Here is a 22,791-nt window from a genome sequence, read left to right on the forward strand (position 1 = left end):
CCCTGACAATAAGGGGCATTTTATCACGGCCAATTAACCTAACCCGCACATCTTTGGACTGTGGGAGGAAACCAAAGCACCCGGAGGAAAATCATGCCGACATAGGGAGAACCAGCAAGCTCCACACTGTCACACGAGGCCAGAATTGAACCCGTGTCCCTGGCACTGTGAGGCAGCAGTGCTAACCACTATACCAACCACCGTGCCACCCCAGATAGTGATCAAACTCTTTCACTTGCCAATATACAAATGATTTGGTCTACGCACAAGAGGAATGATGTTGAAGTTTGCTAGTGATATCAAAGTGAGAGTATAGTGAATAGTGGGGAAGAACATAAGAACTAGGAGCAGGAGTAGGCCATCTGGCCCCTCGATCCTGCTCCGCCATTCAATAAGATCATGGCTGATCTTTTTGTTGACTCAGCTCCACTTACCCGCCCTCTCACCATCACCCTTAATTCCTTTACTGTTCGAAAATTTATCTATCCTTGCCTTAAAAACATTCAATGAGGTAGCCTCAACTGCTTCACTGGGCAGGGAATTCCACAGATTCACAACCCTTTGTGTGAAGAAGTTCCTCCTCAACACAGCCTCAAAATAAGGGGAAGCAGATTTAGGATTATGCCCCCTAGTTCTAGTTTCACCAGCCGGTGGAAACAACTTCCCTGCTTCTATCTTATCTATTCCCTTCATAATCTTATATGTTTCTATAAGATCTCCCCTCATTCTTCTGAATTCCAATGAGTATAGCCCCAGTCTACTCAGTCTCTCCTCATAAGCCAACCCTCTCAACTCCGGAGTCAACCTCGTGAATCTCCTCTGCACCTCCTCCTGTGCCAGTATATCCTTTCTCAAGTAAGGAGACCAAAACCAAAACACCAAAACTGTCCAGGTATGGCCTCACCAGCACCTTATACAGCTGCAACATAAAGGACAAAATTCCATTTGCCTTCTTAATTACCTGCTGCACCTGCAAACCAACTCCTTGAGATTCCTGCACAAGGACACCCAGGTCCCTCTGCACAGCAGCATGCTGCAATTTTTTACCATTTAAATAATAGTCCACCTTGTTGTTATTCCTACCAAAATGGATGACTTCACATTTACCAACATTGTACTCCATCTGCCAGACCCTCGGCCATTCATTTAGACTATCTATATCCCTTTGCAGACTTTCAGCGTCCTCTGCATACTTTGCTCTGCCACCTATCTTAGTGTCATCTGCGAATTTTGACACACTACACTTGGTCCCCAGCTCCAAATCATCTATGTAAATCATAAACAATTGCGGTCCCAACACTGATCACTGAGGCACACCACTAGTCACTGATCGCCAACCAGAAAAACACCCATTTACCCCTACTCTTTGCTTTCCGTTAGTTAACCAATCCTCTATCCATGCTAATACATTACCAGTAACACCATGCACGTTTTATCTTATGTAGCAGTCTTTGGTGTGGCATCTTGTCAAATGCCTTCTGGAAATCCAGATACACCACATCCACAGGTTCCCCATTGTCCACTGCACATGTAATGTTCTCAAAGAATTCCACCAAATTAGTCAAACATGACCTGCCCTTCATGAACCCATGCTGCATCTTACCAATGGGACAATTTATATCCAGAGGTCTCGCTATTTCTTCCTTGATGATAGATTCAAGCATTTTCCCGATTACAGAAATTAAGCTAACCGGCTTATAGTTACCTGCCTTTTGTCTATCTCCTTTTTTAAACAGTGGCGTCACATTTGCTGTTTTCCAATCTGCGGGAACCACCCCAGAGTCCAGCGAATTTTGGTACATTACACTAGTGCATTTGCTATTTCTCCCACCATCTCTTTTAGTACCCTGGGATGCATTCCATCAGGACCAGAAGACTTGTCTACCTTTAGCCCCATTAACTTGCCCAACACTACCTCTTTCATGATAATGATAGTTTCTAGGTCCTCACCTGCCATAACCTTCCTGTCATCAATTTTTGGCATGTTATTTGTGTCTTCCACTGTGAAGACCGACACAAAATACCTGTTCAATGCCTCAGCCATTTTCTCATTTCCAGTTATTACAACCCCCTTCTCATCCTCTAAAGGACCAATGTTTACTTTAGCCACTCTTTTTCGTTTTATATATTTGTAGAAACCTTTGCTCTCTGTTTTTATATTCTGAGCTAGTTTACTCTCATAATCCATCTTATTTTTCTTTATAGCTTTTTTCGTGACTTTCTGTTGACCTTTAAAGATTTCCCAATCCTCTAGGTTCCCACTAATCTTTGCCACTTTGTATGCATTTTCTTTTAATTTGATACCCTCCTTTACTTCCTTAGGTATCCATGGCTGATTATCTCTTTTTCTACAGTCCTTCCTTATCACTGGTATATACTTTTGCTGAGCACTGTGGAAGATCGCTTTGAACATGGGAGGTCACTGCAAGGCTTGGATCAGTTTGTAGAGTAAACAGCTAAGTTGTCAGGTGCAATCTAACGCAGAGAAACAAAAAAAGGAAGAGGATTTGAGAAATGTAAAGTTCTTAAAATGGGGAAACATATCTGAAGTACAGGTACATACTTAAAAGCAGTGCAGATAGAATAGGCCATTTAAAAAAAAGGACAAGAAACTGATTCAATTTATACAACACATTAGCACACAGTTGGACATGTAATTCTCAGCATCCTGTTAAAGGTGGATATTACGGCAGTGGTAAGCATATAGAGAAAATTCATTGAAATTACTTAACGAAAGAGAGGTTATATTTATGAAGGAAATGCTGGAAAAATTTGAACTTTCAACTAATGTTTCAGTTGAAAGTTTCAACTAATGAAAGGTTTTGAGAGTGAAAATCATAGAATCCCTACAGTGCAGAAGGAGGCCATTTGGCCCGTTGAGTCTGCACCGACCACAATCCCACCCGGGCCCTATTCCCCTAACCTCACATATTTACCCTCCGAGTCCACCTGACACTAGGGTCAATTTAGCATCGCCAATCAACCTAACCCGCACATCTTTGGACTGTGGGAGGAAACCGGAGCACCCGGAGGAAACCCACGCAGACACAGGGAGAATGTGAAAACTCCACACAGACAGTGACCCGAGGCCGGAATTGAACCCGGGTCCCTGGTGCTGTGAGGCAGCAGTGCTAACCACTGTGCCACCGTGCCGCCCACAGTAAAGTAAAAAGTGAGAACAGTGTGTTTAAACTGGAAGAACAAAGGCAGACATGAGAAAATATATTCACAGCCACTGTGACGTTCAATGCTGTGCAATAAGTAACTATTGAGGACAACATTGTATCGTCATTTAGAAGAGAACCGCATACATATTTGAAAAAGAAAAATATAAAAGGGCAAAGGCATAATGTTACAGTCATGTCCCAGGTGTATTAAGTCAAAAGACTCCCTTCTACGGTACACTTTCTATCATGCTTCAACACCAAAATATAGGAATCTGTTATGATTCAAAGAGTTGCACTTTTTTACCATTGGCTGAAGTGGCCTAATTAAAGTTTGTAATCTTTGCTGTTAGGTTCATCTGCAAGACAAATTGTCCACATTGATAGAAGGAAGTTGATGGGCTTCAAAAGTCAGAGGGGATAAGTGAGCAGAAAAAATAAGAATTTAGGCATGACTATTCCACACAAAGACCTGTGAAATAAGTGAACACGGAAAATCACCAAAGTCAGGTTGATTTAAGATAATAACTCAATGCACTTCTGCAGAACGTGAGGTTACACTAATATGGAGATGGTAATATTGTTGGAAAAAGTTACATAATATTGAGAACCTCTATTTTCAAACATTAATACTATCTCACAGAATCACAGAACTGTTACAGCGCAGAATGAGGCCATTCAGCCCCTTGTGTCGGCACCAGCTCTCCGACATTTCATTTAGTGTCATTCTCCTGTCTTCTCCCTGTAACCCTGCAAGATTGTTTCTTTTTAAATTATAATTAATTCCCTCTTGAATGCCTCAAGTGAATTGCCTTCACCACATTCTCAGGCAGTGCATTCTAGACTCCCAACTACTTGCTGTGTGAAAAAACTTTTTCTCATATTACTTTTGCTTTTTGCATATTATTTTCAATCTTTGCCCTCTCGTTCTCAATTCTTTCCTGACTGGGAACAGTTTCTCCTTGTCCATTCTGTCCAAGCCACTCATGATTTTGAATACTTCTTTCAAATCTCCTCTCAGCCCTCTCCCATCTAAGGAAAAAAGTCCCAACTTCACCAACCTATCTTCATGTCTGAAGTTCTTCATCCCTGGAATCATTATCGCAAACCTCTTCTGCATTCTCTCCAATGCCTTCACAATCTGAAATGCAGCATCTTGAACTCTGCGTAACACTCCATTGAGAGTCAATTAGTGTCTATAAGTTTAACATAACCTCCGTGCTCTTGTACTCTATGCCTCTATTAATAAAACCTAGGATACTGTATGCTTTAACTGCTTTCTCAACCTAACCTGCCATCTTTAATGACTTATGCACACATACACCCAGGTCCCTCTGCTCCTGCACTCTCTATAGAGTAAACCCTTTAGTTTATACTGCTGCGCTATGTTCTTCCTACCATAATGTATCACCTCACATTTCTCTGCACTGAACTTCATCTGCCACCTATCCATCCATTCCATTTGCCTATGTTCTTTAGAAGTTCTACAATGTCCTCTTCACAGTTGCTACCAAGTTTCATATCAGCCACAAGTTTTGAAATTGTTCCCGGCACACCAAGGTCTAGATCATTAATATATATGTCAGGAAAAGCAAGGGTCCCAATACCGATCCCTGGGGAACTCATTCTTCCAGCCCGAGAAACTTCCATTAAACATTACTCTCTGCTTCCTGTCACTCAGCAAATTTTGTATCCATGTTGCTATCTGAACCCAGAGTCTCATTAGCTGCTTTACTATGCTTTCCACTTGCTTACGGGGGTACATTGAACTTGGAATATATCCAGCTGTCAATGCCATGTATCATTTAAGAAACAACTACAACCACAGACTGTTGAATTTTCCTCTTCATGTCTAACATTTATCCATCTCCAAATGATTGAAAGGTTATATACTGCTCTTACCCATCCTGGCACAGACCCTCACCAGTCCATCATATTTCTTCTTCCCTCCTTTCCACACCAACACCTCCATTTTGCAGCATTATCCTTATCTTTTCATGTCCAGGCTAAGGTTTGGGTTTAACTCAAGTAAAATTGGTGTACACAAAAAAGACTGGAGAAATATTGCTGTATATCTGATACGTTCGATGTACCTAATTCTTGCAAGACTCAGAAGACACATCCTACATTCAAAATGCTTTTTTCAAAAGTATGGGTAAATGACTGGGTCCACTTGAGAATGTTGATAGCATGATGATCAAATATTGTGGGGGGCACAGCAATGATATAGGTATAGGAGAAAGAGAGAGAGATAGATAGAATCTTTAGTTGTTGATATTTTTAACCAGAGTTTGCAACTTTTCTGAGGGTTCGAAGAAAGAACTTCAAGCATTGTGTGGGGGAAGGATGTCTTGGGCAAGAGAAACTGGCCCATGGAAACAAACTGACTGTTAAAAATAAAAAAGTCAGTTGGGGCAAATGTGTAAAGAATTAGCCCTGATCCAGATAATATCTAACATATGTGGAATATTTTCCATTTTCACAGATGTTTTATATCAATGTATTTACAGTGACCTGTGTTGCGGAGATCAAAATGCCACCCTCAGAAAGAATTTAATTTCAGATTTTTGTCATTTAAAGATAATTTTTATAAGGGATTGTTTGAAATCTATTAATAAAGTTAGATGTAACATTATAAAACTGTTTCTATTTACAACCATCTTCAGCATACGTCTCACTCTGGCGTTTACCCACTGCAATCCATTTTATGTGTATTGTACATTCAAAGATAAGAAATAACAACATAAGAACTAGCAGCAGGAGTAGGCCATTTGGCCCCTCGAGCCTGATCCGCAATTTAATAAGATCATGGTTGATCTTTTCGTGGACTCAGCTGCACTTACCCGCCCGCTCACCATAACCCTTAATTTGTTTACTGTTCAAAAATCTATCTCTCTTTGCATTAAAAACATTCAATGAGGTAGCCTCAACTGCTTCACTGCAGGGAATTCCACAGATTCACAACCCTTTGTGTGAAGAAGTTTCTCCTCAACTCAGTCCTAAATCTGCTCCCCCTTATTTTGAGGCCATGCCCCCTAGTTCTAGTTTCACCCGCCAGTAGAAACAACTTCCCTGCTTCTATCTTATCTATTCCCTTCATAATTTTATATGTTGCTATAAGATCCCCCTCTCATTATTCTAAATTCCCAGTATAGTCCCAGTCTACTTAATCTTTCTTCATAAGCCAACCCTCTCAGATCCGGAATCAACCTGGTGAATCTCCTCTGCATCCCCTCCAGTGCCAGTGTATCCTTTCTCAAGTAAGGAGACCAAAACTGTAGACAGTACTCCAGGTGTGGCCTCACCAGCACCTTATACAGCTGCAACATAACCTCAGCTTTGACAAGGGGTCACCTGGACTCAAAACGTCAGCTCTTTTCTCTCCTTACAGATTCTGCCAGACCTGCTGAGATTTTCCAGCATGTTCGTTTTTGGGTGCAACATAACCTCTCTGTTTTTAAACTCCATTCCTCTGGAATGAAGAACAAAATTCCATTTGCCTTCCAAATATCTGCTGCACCTGCAAACCAACTTTCTGTGATTCGTAAATGTTCTTGCTTTATTATTAACCCATTCTGGAACTTCCCAAGCTTATTTTTACGAGCAGAGATTGTGTCTAAAGGGATTTTAAAGTAAATATATACCAGTATGCACTGTCACAGGCACTTTCACAAAGTGAGAAATTATTCTCCGTATTTGTAAACCTGTTGAATGATTTGTGGAATAATAATGCTGATCACAAATTAAGGTAATAATATCATTTTATTTTATATTGTTAATAATTAAATGTTCATTTTCTAAAGAATGAAAAAAGGGCTGAGGATAAGTCAAGAAAGGTTATTTTTTTTAAATCATAGAATCCAGACAGTGCAGAAGGAGGCCATTCGGCCCATCGAGTCTGCACCAACAACAATCCCACCCAGGTCCTATCCCCGTAATCCCACTTATTTACCCCGCTAATCCCTCTAACCCTACACATCCCGGGACACTAAGGGGCAATTTAGCAGGGCGAATGCACGTACCCTGCACATCTTTGGACTGTGGGAGGAAACCGGAGCACCCGGGGGAAACCCACACAGATATGGAAAGAACATGCAAACTCCACACAGACAGTGACCCAAGCGAAGAATCGAACTCAGGTCCCTGGAGCTGTGAGACAGCAATGTTAACCACTGTGTCACCATGCCGCCTTTTCAGTTAACTGGGTGCCACTACTTATAGGTAATCATTTCACTGGCTCAGTAACCACTGATGTGGAGATGCCGGCGTTGGACTGGGATAAGCACAGTAAGAAGTCTCACAACACCAGGTTAAAGTCCAACAGCTACCAAATAAACCTGTTGGACTTTAACCTGGTGTTGTCAGTAATCTCTAGCCAAGATTGTGTCCAGCTACTCAAATATTTTAATATCTTGGACAAAATAACCTAAATTACTATCTATAAATGAAATGGAAAGTTATACATACTGCAGTTTTAAAAGAACACCACCACACAAAAACCATAACATATTTTACACTATTAAGAACTTATATAAAAGTACTGCAAGTCTCTGACATCAGTCTCAAGAGACTCTTTACATTAGATTTCTCACTGAGGTAAAACATACTTAGATTACAGATCACCAGCTGCCTTCCAGTTATGTAAGTGGGGAGCAGAATTTTTTCTGCTCCTGGCCCTGAGTACTGCAACTCAAAGACTCACAACCATCAGTTGGTTTTCAATCTATCTACTCTTCAGAATTTTCAAAGGCTGAACACCTTCTCAGAGTGGCGCTATTGGGCTGATGTTGCAAGCAGCCTAGCATCTGGCGAAGGAGCAATATTCTTCCATCTTGTGAACAGAACAAAATCCCATAGCATTATTCAAAGCAGAGCTCGGGGTTTTTCTTCCTACACTGTCCCATATTTATTCTTCAATCACCATAACTAAAAAACTAATTATTTGGTCATTAATCTTGCTGTTTGTTCAATCTATCTGTGTGCAAATTGACTGCTGCAATATTCCCCCACATGCCACCAATGTCTAGACTTCAAAAGTACTTTATTGGATGTGAAACACTTGGGGCACCTCAAGGTCATGATAGACACTGTATAAATGCAGCATGTCCATAGATCTGGAAGCAGATTATGGGTTTGTGTTCCATATTTTAACTAAAATATAAAAAGGTACAGCAGTAACGGATCCTTTCAAACAAAATAAACTACCTCTGTTGTGTCCGTCATAATTTATGCTCACCATTCTCTGATACTCAATGTTTTTATTTTCTGTTCAATCCAAATTCTGTTTATCATGAATATTTTCAGCTTTTAGTTGAAAATGATTTTTAGTTGAAAACTTTTAGCTTTGATAGCAGGAATCATTTTTGAAAGGCATTGCTATAGACAAGGCTATGATATCAAGGTGTCATTTCTACAACCTGCTTACCTCATTGGCAAGGCTTCAAGCCAGAGCCTCACTGCACAAAATAACTAATAGTTCTCCTAAATTTTTTAATGTGGTTCTTGTGACTCTTTTGCCCTCTATTTCCTGAATTGTGGGGAAAGTTTCCTATTTCGCCCCTTCTCCCAAGTTGTTTATTCTTAAATAACATCTCACAATTACTTAATAATCACCTATTCATCGTATACTTAACACTCGACAGTGATAGTATTCGTATTTGATCACGACAGTTAGAAAACATTTTCAATTTAGGTAACATCCAAACCTCTGATGGTAACTACTTCTGATACCATGTGTAATTACGTGTTTGAAGCCTCACCTTCTTGTTGTATTCATGAACTAATCTATCCAGTTCCTCCTGCATTACTCGTAGTTTTGCTTTCAGAAATCGTATCTGGGCCTCTGTGAATTGAAATAAGGAAGACATTTTCATAATTCTTCCTGTAACTAATGTAATTCAACAGAATTTTAAAAAGAGCTTTCAGAAAGGGGTTTCCTGCACGGTACGTATAGCATTAAAGGGTTATCTTTCAAAAGAATAATCAGATAATCACCATTCATTTCACACAAGTGCCAGGCAATGACCATCTCAAACAAGAGAGAATCTAACCATCGCCCCTTGACATTCAATAGCATTACCACCACTGAACCCCCACTATCAACATCCAGCAGGGATTACCATTGACCAGAAACTGACTGGACTAGCCATATAAATACTGTGGCTACAAGAGCAAGTCAGAGGCTGGGAATCCTATGGCGAGTAACTCATCTCCTGACTCCCCAAAGCCTGTCCAACACCTACAAGACACAAGTCAGGAGTGTAATGGAATACTCTCCAATTACCTGGATGAGTGCAACGTAAAAGCACACAAGAAGCTCAACCCCTTCCAGGATAAAGCAGCCTGCTTGATTCGTACGCCTTCCACAAACACTGCACAAAATTGCCAATAGTTCTCCTAAATTTTTAAATGTAGTTTTCAAATGTAGCCTCTTGGAGAGGCAATGGCCTAATGGTATTATCGCTGGATTATTAATCCAGAAACTCCAGCTAATGTTCTGGGGATCAGAGTTCGAATCCCACCATGGCAGATGGTGGAAATGGAATTTAATAAAAAATATCTGGAATTAAGAATCTACTGATCACTATGAAATCATTGTCGATTGTCAGAAAAACCCATCTGGTTCACTCATGTCCTTTAGGGAAGGAAATCTGTTGTCCTTCCCTGCTCTGGCCTACATCTGACTCCAGATCCACAGCAATGTGGTTGACTCTCAATTGCCCTCCAAGGGCAACTAGGGATGGCCAGCCAGTGACACCCATTTTCCACGAATTAATTTTTAAAAAGTGGCAGCCATGTGTACCATCTACAAGATGCACTTTAGGAACTCAGCAAGGCTCCTTGTGCAACACCCTTCAAACCGATGACTGCTATCTAGAACAACAAAGGCAGCAGATAACTGGCAACACCACCACTGGAAGTTCCCCTCCAAGTCACTCACCATCCTGACTTGGAAATATAAAGCCGTTTCTTCACTGTTGCTGGGTCAAAATCCTTGAAATCCCTCCCTAATAGCACTGTGGGTCTACCTACACCTCAGGGACTGCAGCGGTTCAAGAAGACAGCTCACCACCACCTTCTCAAGGGCAACTAGGGCTGGGCAATAAATGCTGGCCTAGCCAGCGATGGCCAAATCCAATAAATAAATTTTTAAAAACTATGAAATCCACAATATTAGAACAGCAAATGGATTTTTCCTTCATTCAGTTAAATGGGTATGAGCTTTGCAACTAGAAAAATAAAATATAACCACATATATATTGACTTCCCCTTTTACACCCTTAATACAGAAATCGTGCCATTTTCTCACCATCAGCTGTCCATCGTACATGCAAAAATATTTCAACATATTTTGAGAAACAAACACATTCACACTAGAGAAGGTGAAAACGATGCCAGAATTGGAAGGTCATGAACAATTGAACAGCTGAGGTTCTATTTTCTTGAAAACCTAAGACTGAGGAGCGACCAATTAAGAACTTCAAGATTATCAAAAGGGTTTGACAGAGTAGATGTAGAAATGACTTTTCCACTTCTGGGTGAGACTGGAAGCCATAAATATAAAATAATCATCAAAAATCCAAAAGGAAATTCAGGATAAACGTCTTTATCCAGCGAGTGGTTAGAATGTGCAACTAGTTACTGTGGGAGTTGGAACCAGCCGTCAGCAGGTAGAGGGTCTGAGTCTGTTCTGCGGCATGAGTGGGTCCTTGAGAAAACACAATGTTGCAAGTGCTGATTGTGGTTAAAGGAAATAAGGATGCTTATTGAACATTGTCTGCTAAAAATGTCAAGGATTCTGCACAACTGCGTGTATAAGTGATAATGATGCAAATGAAGGATTGAAATGACACTGAATTCTATTGATTGAAAGTACACACCAAACTGCAAGGCTATTGGTGCTTTAACTGGCATGTTCTCTCTCATTAACTAAAACGTGCTATAACTGACACTGTTTTGTGGAACTCTGTTAGAACATCATAGTGAGATTCACTGTGTTTGTTTTCCTTACGCGCATGTAATAAAGCTTAGAAGATTGTGTACTCACCGTGCCTTGTCTGGTTAATCCTCAACATTACCACAGGGCATAGTTGAGGTAAATATGTAGATGCATTCAATGGAAGCTAGGTAAGCACAAGGGGGGAGGGAATAGAAGGATATGTTGATGGTATTAAATGAAGAGGGGTCTATGAAGCAAACACCACATTAGACCTTTTGGGCTGAATGGCCTTTTTCTGTGCTGTAAATACTTTGTAATAAATTAAGGAAACAACCAGGGAGAGCTACATTGAATTATACTTACATTGGCTATCCCTACATTGACAGTGAAATGCTGGAATATAAATAAGACTGCCTGAACCCTGGGATGTACATTGAATATGTGGTTTTATTACATACTACCTCAGAAATAACTTACTAAAAGTCTAATGTCCAGAGAGTCAGCTACCGGATGTTCAACTGGGACATGATCAGAAATGCACAGAAAGAGGGGAAACCAAACAGGGCAAAGCCTAAAAAGATCACATTAAGTAAGAATATTATCGACTTAGTCCCTGCCACAACAGTGGGATCATTGTTGAGTCGGGACGGTCTGTGCTTGCCTTCTCAGAGCAAATGGGCTGCCTCCAGTTCCCCAACCAAAAAGGGAGTGGTTGGAGTGGAATAATACACCAACTAAGTAATGAAGGATCTCCGTCTATTTAAAGGGACTCTGGCAGAGGGTCCAAATACAGTAAGAAGTTTAACATCACCAGGGTAAAGTCCAACAGGTTTATTTGGTAGCAAATGCCACTAGCTTTCGGAGCGCTGCCCCTTCGTCAGGTGGAGTGGAGAAATGCTCACAAACAGGGCATACAGAGACACAAACTCAATTTACAGAATAATGATTGGAATGCAGTCTTTACAGCTAATCAAGTCTTAAAGGTACAAACAAACAATGTGAGTGGAGAGAGCATTAAGCACAGGTTAAAGAGATGTGTATTGTCTCCAGACTGGACAGCCAGTGAGAGTCTGCAAGTCCAGTCAAGCTGTGGGGGTTACAGATAGTGTGACCTGAACCCAAGATCCTGGTTGAGGCCGTCCTCATGTGTGTGGAACTTGGCTATCAGTTTCTGCTCAGCGATTCTGCGCTGTTGTGTGTCGTGAAGGCTGCCTCGGAGAACGCTTACGCGAAGATCAGAGGCCAAATGCCCGTGACCGCTGAAATGTTCCCCAACAGGAAGAGAACAGTCTTGCCTGGTGATTGTCGAGCGGTGTTCATTCATCAGTTGTCGTAGCGTCTGCATGGTTTCCCCAATGTACCATGCCTCGGGACATCCTTTCCTGCAGCGTATCAGGTAGACAACGTTAGCCGAGTTGCAAGAGTATGTACCGTGTACCTGGTGGATGGTGTTCTCACGTGAGATGATGGCATCTGTGTTGATGATCCGGCATGTCTTGCAGAGGTTGCTGTGGCAGGGTTGTATGGTGTCGTGGTCACTGTACTCCTGAAGGCTGGGTAGTTTGCTGCGGACAATGGTCTGTTTGAGGTTGTGCGGTTGTTTGAAGGCAAGAAGTGGGGGTGTGGGGATGGCCTTGGCGAGATGTTCGTCTTCATCAATGACATGTTGAAGGCTCCGGAGGAGATGCCATAGCTTCTCTGCTCCGGGGAAGTACTGGATGACGAAGGGTACTCTGTCCACCGTGTCTGTCTTCTGAGGAGGTCGGTGTGGTTTTTCGCTGTGGCGGGTCGGAACTGTCGATCGATGAGTCGAGCGCCATATCCTGTTCTTATGAGGGCATCTTTCAGTGTCTGGAGGTGTCTGTTGCGATCCTCCTCATCTGAGCAGATCCTGCGTATACGGAGGGCTTGTCCGTAGGGGATGGCTTCTTTAACGTGTTTAGGGTGGAAGCTGGAGAAGTGAAGCATCGTGAGGTTATCTGTGAGCTTGCGGTATAGTGAGGTGCTGAGGTGACCGTCCTTAATGGAGATCCGTGAGTCCAAGAATGCAACCGATTCCGGAGAGTAGTCCTTGGTGGGTCTGATGGTGGGATGGAACTTGTTGATGTCATCATGTAGTTGTTTCAGTGATTGTTCACCATGAGTCCAAAGGAAGAAAATGTCATCGATGTATCTAGTGTATAGGGTCAAAATGGCAGCCTGTTCCACAACTTTCCTAGCTAGTTTGCCCCAGCACTCGCCTTCAATGGGCTGGAAATCTCTGATTTGCCATATAGCAAGTACTTCATTTCAGCCTTGACAGAAGAGGGATAAGGGTGAGTGGTTGGGGTCCAAAGTCTAACAGGTGGTCCAACTACAAGCCGTTACTAATAGCTGCCCTAGAAGCAGGATGTGAAAACCGGCCTAAAATCTACATCTCATTTAAATCAAAGGAAGGAATATCTTAATTCCCCTCAAGCAGAACCACCCACTTTACAAAATAAGACTGCGGATACTTCAGAACACTTGCCAACATTGAAATTTCAAAGTAACCGAGGCATTCCAGAGGTGATGGGATTTTATATGCGGCAAAGGATGTAACAAACGTTGCAGCAAGAAATGCAGACCTACAAGCACAAGTTGATCAAAAAAAGGAAGCATTTCCAACTCAACTCAGATATCAGCCAGCAGAGTTCCTCTGAACAAAGAAGAACTCAAAATTCCATAGTCAAATTAAACATACAAGAAAACAGGGGAGGCTATAAGAGACATACTCAAGGGTATTTTCCTCTGATATGAGTCTTCCAGCATAGTTTGCTAGGTAACTGCAGCCAGTGGTGCATCAATGAACCAACAAAAATCGTATGGGCAGAGTTTCTCCTTTAGGCTGATTTTGGCCCTTTTGAAAAGCGATATTCCTCGTCCTGATTTTCCACTCAAACTCCGGATAAGTAGGGATACAATAGTGTTTTTTTTTAAAAAACTTTCAAAATGTGCCTAATGGTGTACTTGCACCCAAGTTTATTCCAGCTTAATTGCTGCAGTCTCGTTGAAGGTCTGGGAACCAGAGCAATTGGCAGAAATTCTCAATGTTGATTACCATTCTTCTGGCCTGCTTTCTCAAACTTGTGCAAAAGATTGGAGAAATCCAAGATGTGCTAAGTGTAATTTGCACTTAAACTTGCATTGGTTACATCAATAAAGCAAAATTATACCACAGAAACCAGTGCAATTGAGCAGGAACTCCAGACCTATCTCTTCTCTTGAACGCACTGGCTTTCACTCCTGCATGATTTCTTTTTTTATTCGTTTATGGGATGTGAGCACCACAGACAAGGCCAGCATTTACTGCCTGCCCCAATTTGAGAAAGTACTGATGATCCTTCTTCTTGATCTACTGAGTCCATGTGGTGTAGGTACACCCATAGTTCTGTTAGGAAGAAGCTCCAGGATTTTAGCTCAGTGACTGAATTAACAGTGATGCTGTTCCAGGATGGTGTGTGACTTGGAGGCGAACTTCCCAGTCAAAGAACAAAGAACAGTAGAGCACAGGAATAGGCCCTTCAGTCCATCAACCCTGCACAGATCATGTTGTCCTATCTAGACCAACCGCCTGTATCCCTCTATTCCCCACCTGTTCATGTGTCTATCCAGGTAAGTCTTAAATGTCGCTAACCACCTCACTTGGCAGTGCATTCCAGGCCCCCATCACCCTCTGTGTAAAAAAACTTTCCCCGCACATCTTTACTGAACCTTTCCCCCCTTACCCTGAACTTGTACCCCCTTGTAATCGTTATTTCTGCCCTGGGAAAAAGCTTCCAACTGTTCACCTTATCTATACCTCTCATAATTTTATAAACTTCTATCAGGTCGCCCCTCAGCCTCCTCCTTTCCAGGGAGAACAATCCCAGTTTATTCAATCTCTCCTCATAGCTAATACCCTCCATACCAGGCAACATCCTGGTAAACCCTTTCTGTCCTCCCTCCAAAGCCTCCACATCCTTCTGGTAGTGTGGCGACCAGAATTGGACACAGTATTCCAAATGTGGTCTAACCAACGTTTTATATAACTGTAACATAATTTGCCAACTTTTATACTCGATGCATCCATCTATTGCTCTTTTCTTTTCGGTCGCAGTTTTGGAAGGTGCTGTCAAAAGAGCTTTGGTGAGTAACTGCATTAATATACTTATATTTTTTAACTCATTCATGGGATGTGGGTGTTACCTATTCTTCTTAATTGCCCTTGAACGAGGCGAGAATTCTCACAACACCAGGTTCAAGTCCAACAGGTTTATTTGAAATCACGAGCTTTCGGACCGCTGCAAAATGTGGTAAAAATCCCCTAGTCGCCATACTCCGGCGCCTGTTCGGGTACACGGAGGGAGAATTCAGCATGGCCAATACACCTAACCAGTACTTCTTTTGGATTGTGGGAGGAAACAGGAGCACCCGGAGAAAACCCATGCAGACACGGGGAGAACGTGCAGACTCCACACAGACAGTCACCCAAGACAGGAATCGAACCTGGGTCTCTGGCGCTGAGACAGCAGTGCTAACCACTGTGCCACCGTGCACGTTTACCTGGATATTCCACCCTTGACTTACTACTTCTTCCCCCTTTACTACTTTCCCCCTCCACTCCTTCTTCCCCCAAAATCTCTCCGGACTCCTTCCTCTCCGGTACACCTACCTCCCCACTTGCACCATTCTTTCTGTTGCTTCTTTCTCCACCTTTACTCATTCCCCCCTCCGAGCTCCCTCCTCCACCTAGCTTCACCCCCAATTGACACCTTCATCTCCCCACCTTCCCAGCTTCACCCCCACCTTCCTGAAGATCTTCCTCGCCCATGCGCATCTAAATATTCCTCCAGTACCACCCTACCCCCTCACCCTCTGCCACATCCTTACTAGCCCTTGGCAAAGACACTGAAGTCATACTCATGAAATCATATCTTACAAACAACATCCCAGGACAGACCCAGCAGAAGTGGTGACACAGTCAGGAGGGAGTTGCACTGAGGATGGCAAGGCTGCAGAATGTACTCTGGGTGGGGGACTTCAAAGTTCATGACCAAGAATGGCTCAATAACACTATTACTGACCAAACTGGTCAAGTCCTAAAAGACGTACCTGCTAGACTGGGTCTGTGGCAGGTGGTGAGGGAAGCAACAAGAGGGGAAAAACTTACTTGACCCCCCTTTATGTAAACGAAGACCTGTACTCACATTGAGGATACCCTCGATCCTGTTGTGTGTCACTACCACCATGCTAAAATGGGGTAGATTTCAAATTGATCTTGAACTCAGGACTAGGCAGCCATAAGGCGCTGTGGGCCAAGTACAGCAACAGAATCGTACTCAACCACAATCTGTAACCTCACGGCATAGCATATCCGCCACTCCATCATTACCACCAAACCATGGTTCAATGAAGAGTGCGGGAAGGCATGCCAGGAACAACAGCAGGCATACCTAAAAATGAAGGGTCAACCTGGTGAAGCTACAACACAGGGCTACTTGCATACCAAACAGTGTAAGCAACAAGGGACACAGCTTTCACAACCAATGGATCAGATCTAAGCTCAACAGTCCTACCACATCCAACTGTGATGGTGGTGGACAATTAAACAACTCACTGGAGGCAGAGGCTCCACAAATATCCCATCCTCAATGATGGAGATGCCCAGCACATCAGTGCAAAAGATAATGCTGAAACATTTGCAATTGTCCTGAACCAGAAGTGCTGAGTGGATGATCCATCTCGGCCTCCTTCGGAGGTCCCCAGCAGCAAAAATGCTATCTTCAGCCAATTCGATTCACTCCATGTGATATCTGTAAATTGCAAAAGCTTTGAGTCCTAAGAATATTCTGGCAATAGTACGGAAGACGTGCTCCAGAACTTGCCACATCTCTAGCCAAGCTGTTCCAGTAAAGCTACAACACTGGCATCTACTCCGCAACGTGGAAAATTGCCCAGGAATGTCCTGTGGACAAGAACCAGGACAAATCCAACCTGGCCAACTACTGCTCCATCAGTCTATTCTTGATCATCAGTAAAAGTTATGGAGAGGTCATTAACAGTCCTATCAAGCGGCATTTGCTTAGCAATAATCTGTTCTCTAAAGCTCAGTTTGGTCAGAAGCTTGGAATCCTGACTTCCCAAAGCCTGTCTACAATCTACAAGGCACAGGTCAAGAGTGTGATGGAATACTCTCTCCTTGCCTGGGGCGAGTGCAGCTCTAACAGTATTCAAGAAGTTCGACGCCATCCAATACAAAGCAGCCCACTTCATTGGCACTCCTTTCACAAATATTCACTCCCTCTACCATCGACGCACAGTAGCAGTAGTGTGTACCATCTACAAGGTGCACTGCAGGAACTCACCAAGGCTCCTTAGACAGTTCCTTCCAAACCCACTACCAGTACCATTTAGAAGGACAAGAGCAGTAGGTAATGGGAACACCACTACCTGGAAGTTCTCCTCTAAACCACTCACCATCCTAACCTGGAATTAAATCAGCATTCCTTCATTGTCACTGGGTCAAAATCCTGGAACTCCCTCCCTAACAGCTCTGTGGACTGCAGCAATTCAAGAAGACAGCTCACCACCACCTTCTCAATGGCAATTGGGGTGGGCAATAAATGTTGGCCTAGCCAGTGAAGCCTGCATTCATTGAATGAATAAAAAATGGACTTATCTCCTTTGTTTATTTGAAAGTTGCACTATAGGAATTTGTTGGGCATTATTTTAATTTTAGAACTGTCAGCAGATAGATTTCAGTCAATTCACAAGTGCAAGTTGGTTGTCCAGATATGTTAATTCTGTCTCACTGTCAAGAGACTACATGTGAATCCATTCCCATTCAAACAGAGTACTCACAATTTTGAATCTGAATTTCATTACCCACAAATGTTCAAACTGCCCCCTCACTAACATTTGGAGTGGTAGCAAAAGTCTGGTTTTCACATGCATATGTTTGGAACCAGAATTGATCTTTCTATACAAACAAATGCCTTGATGTAACATGAACCCCAGATTATGCACAGATTGCAGCTTTCGTTCAAGTATTGTGTGCAGCCTGCAAGGATATACCAGCTGGCAGAACATCAAACAAAGAGCAGTAAATCTGGACCTGATGCTACGGATAGGAGATGACACTAATAATCCACTAGTCTTATCCAAAGCTATTTAGTTCCACAACTGCGCACATTGCACCTCCTGCAAGACAGCCAAGGTTTTGATCTCCTTCTAATCTTGCAGGACTAGCCATCGCCCACACGAATTGTTAAGATAAATCAGAAAGCAAATTAACAAGTGAGCACGTGGTGGAATGCAAAACCTTTCTACCTCTGCACTTTTGGCTACAGGTTATTTTTCCACAACACTGGTCTGGAACAAAGATTCCTGCTTTGTACCGGTCTCTTTTTCCACAATTTACAGATTTATTATAACCTTTATCATAATCAAAAGAGATTCATAAAGAAATAATTTTCATAATATTCTCACAATCAAGTTTTGTGTGATTTTGAAAAATAGTTTAAAATAAATTGAGCAGCTTGGGTACATCTATCACTACAAATGTGCCGTTTTAGGCGATGGCGTATCGGTATTATCGCTAGACTATTAATCCAGAAACTGAGCTAATGTTCTGGGGACCCGAACCCGGGTCCCACCATGGCAGATGGTAGAAATTGAATTCAATTTTTAAAAAAATCAGGAATTAAGAATCTACTGATAACCATGACACTATTGTCGATTGTTGGAAAAACCCATCTGGTTCACTAATGTCCTTTAGGGAAGGAAATCTGCCCTCCTTACCTGGTCTGGCCCACATGTGAATCCAGAGCAATGTGGTTGACTCTCAACTGCCCTCAGGCAACTAGGGATGGGTAATAATAAATGCTGGCCAGCTAGTGATGCCCATGCCCCACGAATGAATAAAAAAAAACTGGTTTGAGTTTACATTTCTTTATCATGTTAACCATGAGAGTTCAACCTTTTGTTAACTAGATAACTGAAGTAATATAAGAAATTTAATGATAATGGATGGTAGCTTCAATTTTAATTATGAACCAGCTATTTCCGATATCTCACCTGGCAAAGGCCTAGCAATTTGGTCACATCGGGCTTCATAACTCCATCATCCCCTTCTTCACTTGCACTTTGTTAGATTTGATTTGCTTTATTATTTATTGTTTCTTGTGCGCTATACAGACAAAGCATACCATTCATAAAGAAGGAAAGGAGACAGTGCAGAATGTAGTGTTACAGTCATAGCTAGGGTGTAGAGAAAGATCAACTTAATATATGGTAGGTCCATTCAAAATTCTGATGGCAGCAGGGAAGAAGCTGTTCTTGAGTCAGTTGGTACGTGTTCTCCGACTTTTGTATCTTTTTCCCACTGGAAGAAGGTGGAAGAGAGTATGTTCGGGTGCATGGGGTCCTTGATTATGCTGGCTGCTTTTCCGAAGTAGCGGGAAGTGTAGACAGTGTCAATGGATGGGAGGCTGGTTTGCGTGGTGGACTGGGCTTTGTTCATGACCCTTTGTGGTTTTGGACAGAACAGGAGCCATACCAAGCTGCGACACAACTAGAAAGAATGCTTTCTATGGTGCATCTGTAAAAGTTGATGAGAGTTGTGGCGGATATGCCAAATTTCCTTTGTCTTCTAAGTGGAGGTGTTGGTGGGCTTTCTTAGCTATAGTGTCGGCATGGGGGGACCAGGACAGGTTGTTGGTGATCTGGACACCTAAAAACTTGAAGCTCTCGACCATTTCTACTTCATCCCCATTGATGTAGACAGGGGCATATCCTCCACTGCACTTCCTGAAGTTGATGACTATCTCCTTTGTCATGTTGACATTGAAGGAGATCATTGTTGTTGCACCAGTTCACCAGATTCTCTATCTCTTTCCTGTACTCCATCTCATCATTGTTTGAGATCCGACCCACTATGGTGATGTTGTCAGCAAACTTGAAAATCGAGTTGGAGGGAAATTTGGCCACACAATCATAGGTTTATAAGGTGTATACCAAGGGGCTGAGAACACAGCCCTGTGGGGCACTGGTGTTGTTGCCTATCCTTTCTGATTGCCATCTGTAGATTAGGAAGTTCAGGATCCAGTCACAGAGGGAGGAGCCAAACCCCAGGCCACGGAGTTTGGAGATGAGTTTCGTGGGAATAATGGTGTTGAAGGTTGAACTGTAGTCGATAAATAGGAGTCTGACATGGGTGTCCTTGTTATCTAGGTGTTCTAGGGTTGAGTGCAGGGCCAGGGAGATGGCGCCTGCTGTGGACCTGTTGCGACGGTAGGCAAACCATAGTGGATCCAGACAATCTGGGAGGCTGGAATTGATTCGTGCCATGACTAACCTTCTGAAGCACTTCATAATGATGGACGTCAGAGCCACCGGACAATAGCCATTAAGGCACACTGCTTGGCTTCTCTTTGGCCAGGATGATGGTCGTCTTCTTGAAGCAGATAGGGACCTCAGATTGTTGTAAAGAGAGGGAGCAGACCATTACTCTGTGGCCGACAAGCTCAACGGTAATGAAGCCCGAGGACCAATAATGCACACACCATAGGACACACTGTTAAGGCACAGTGATCCCTCTCAGATTTGGGTGCACCAGAATTTCTAGGCCTGAGTGTCTAAGCTATTGACACTCAAAACATTCCTGGCCTGTGTTGAGTTGGCTGGTCTCAACAAGGCAACAGTGGGGAACTGGCGACAGAACTCAGTATTCCTGAGTTTAGTTGGGGAAAAATGGACAAATTGCATGGGCAGGATCAAGCTTCGCTTTGGTGGTCACACAGCACATCATCACTCAGGTAAAGTATCAGAGGGGTAGGCATTGCTTGTGGAATCATACCCCAGCAAATAAGTCAATGCCATTATGACAGGAGGAAGAAGAGGCAAAAAAATAAAAGGAAGTTGGTAGAAAAGGTTCTCCACTTTAGATGTTCCAATTATCAACACATGCTTGCTTTAAGAAAAAAACTCTTCTTACTGATTTTCAGTGACTTCCTGCAGAGAATAAGCAGCCTAATTCCTACTATCTGCATTTGCTCCAGTGCTTGTAAGAGAATGGTCATTGTAATGACTTTCTATTGCTTCACATGTTCCTCTTCTCGTTACATATGTAAACAGTTGCAAGGATGCTAGACCCTATAGTACCTTTCCGAAATAACGCACTAGTAATGCACATTATAACAATGGGTTGAGTTTTGTTTGGACACGCTTGCATAAGAGAGACTTCTGCACTGGCTGGTGTTCTGAAACTTTTTTTTAATAACAATTTTGGTAAACTGTCTGCTTTCATACTAAGGTTACGGAAGTGAAGGTTAGAATAAAATGAAGTTTTAGAACTTACAACATTGAACAACAAAATGGACTCATAACAGCTGTTAAACTCGTACGAAACTTAGTTCATGCTGTACATTACTCAGCTATTTAATTGACAATATTTGTTTTCAAACACTGTCCAAAATCTGTCGCTTCAGATTAACATTGGTGATGTCCAATTATAAAATGAATTAGCCCAGATCCCCAATCATCTAACTGAACCCGAGTGAATGCAGGAGAAAAGCTTCCGTGGTTTCTTAAATCCCTGAAATGTGACCCAATTTCTACAACATTCTGCGAAACCCGAAACTTAGAATGCAAATCTCGTGGTGTAATTTTATCATACTTCTTCCATTCAGTTTCAGTAACTACTTGAAATGCTTTTAATAGGTTTATTCTACTGTAAGTTTTTTCTTCACAGAATGATGCAGCTTTTAACAAGTAAATTGTTTAATCCAGAGAAATATTAATGCAATGCGTTCAGACCCACCTGTGCCCATTTCATTGCCAGTGCTGGGCATGATCTCGTTTTCCACATCAGCAGGACAGCCATCCTCCAGTTGATCTTCAATTTTGCTAATTGTCTTTTCAAGGGAGAAATTGGAAAAGTCCTCTGGAACTGCAACATCATCAGCTACATGCACTTCAATAGTTCTATGCTTAGCACTAAAATTTTAAAAAAATCAAATGTTTTAGTGTCAAATTTTCTACCCCCAGTTCAAATTTTGTTCTTCTGGAACTAACACGTTCAAACCTGGAGAGGAGAGAACTTTTACTTCTCGACATGCTGGGAGTGGTGGGCTGTAGGGAACATAAGAAACCCTTTGGATCCTCGAACCTGCTCCATCGTTCAATAAGGTCATAGCTAATCTGATTGTGGCCTTGACTTTATTTTCCTGCCTCTCTCATAACCCTCGACTCCCTTGTTTGACAAAAGTCTGTCTAACTCAGCCTTGAGGAATGACCAGTAGCACATAGGAAACCGGAAAGTCTGGAACTTCACAGCTTGCAACTTCTGGCCTCCACAAGCTCCCTGCTGAAAGTCAGCTTGATTGACTTGGCTTCCAGTCTGGCTGGGAGCACTCCAGTGAAGACCATACCAGATAAATCCAATCCCCAACCCTTCAAGGTCCAATCCCCGATCTTGGGAGGGAGGGGGTTGACCACCTCATGGTAGGGGCTGGAAGAAACAACCCTGCTTCTCCTGGCCCAAACTGAAGGCTGTGAAGGCACTTGCTTTCTCCCCAAATCTGTTCTCGGCTTGTCGCAGCTGCAAAATCCAGCTAACCAATTAAAGTTAAACTGCAAAGCAGGATAAATCTGAGGCTTTCAATCTCATTAGCGCATTTAAAATGCCAC

General features: G+C 42.5%; 1 protein-coding gene across 9 annotated transcripts in view; it reads right to left on the reverse strand.

Annotated features, from left to right (window-relative positions):
* tex9 (testis expressed 9) overlaps positions 1-22,791 on the reverse strand; it is a 108,706-nt gene that overhangs the window by 15,216 nt on the left and 70,699 nt on the right. For 8 of the 9 annotated variants that reach the window (XM_078241451.1, XM_078241450.1, XM_078241452.1 and 5 more), the window contains 2 exons: positions 21,923-22,098; positions 8,924-9,006 (listed from right to left, as the gene is read on the reverse strand). In XM_078241451.1, the coding sequence (XP_078097577.1) occupies positions 8,924-9,006; positions 21,923-22,098 (259 nt within the window). The remainder of the gene's footprint in view (positions 1-8,923; positions 9,007-21,922; positions 22,099-22,791) is intronic. The other variant, XM_078241455.1, reaches the window with a different exon arrangement.

The sequence above is a fragment of the Mustelus asterias genome, chromosome 24 (assembly GCF_964213995.1).
Source record: "Mustelus asterias chromosome 24, sMusAst1.hap1.1, whole genome shotgun sequence".
Classification (NCBI taxonomy): Eukaryota; Metazoa; Chordata; class Chondrichthyes; order Carcharhiniformes; family Triakidae; genus Mustelus; species Mustelus asterias.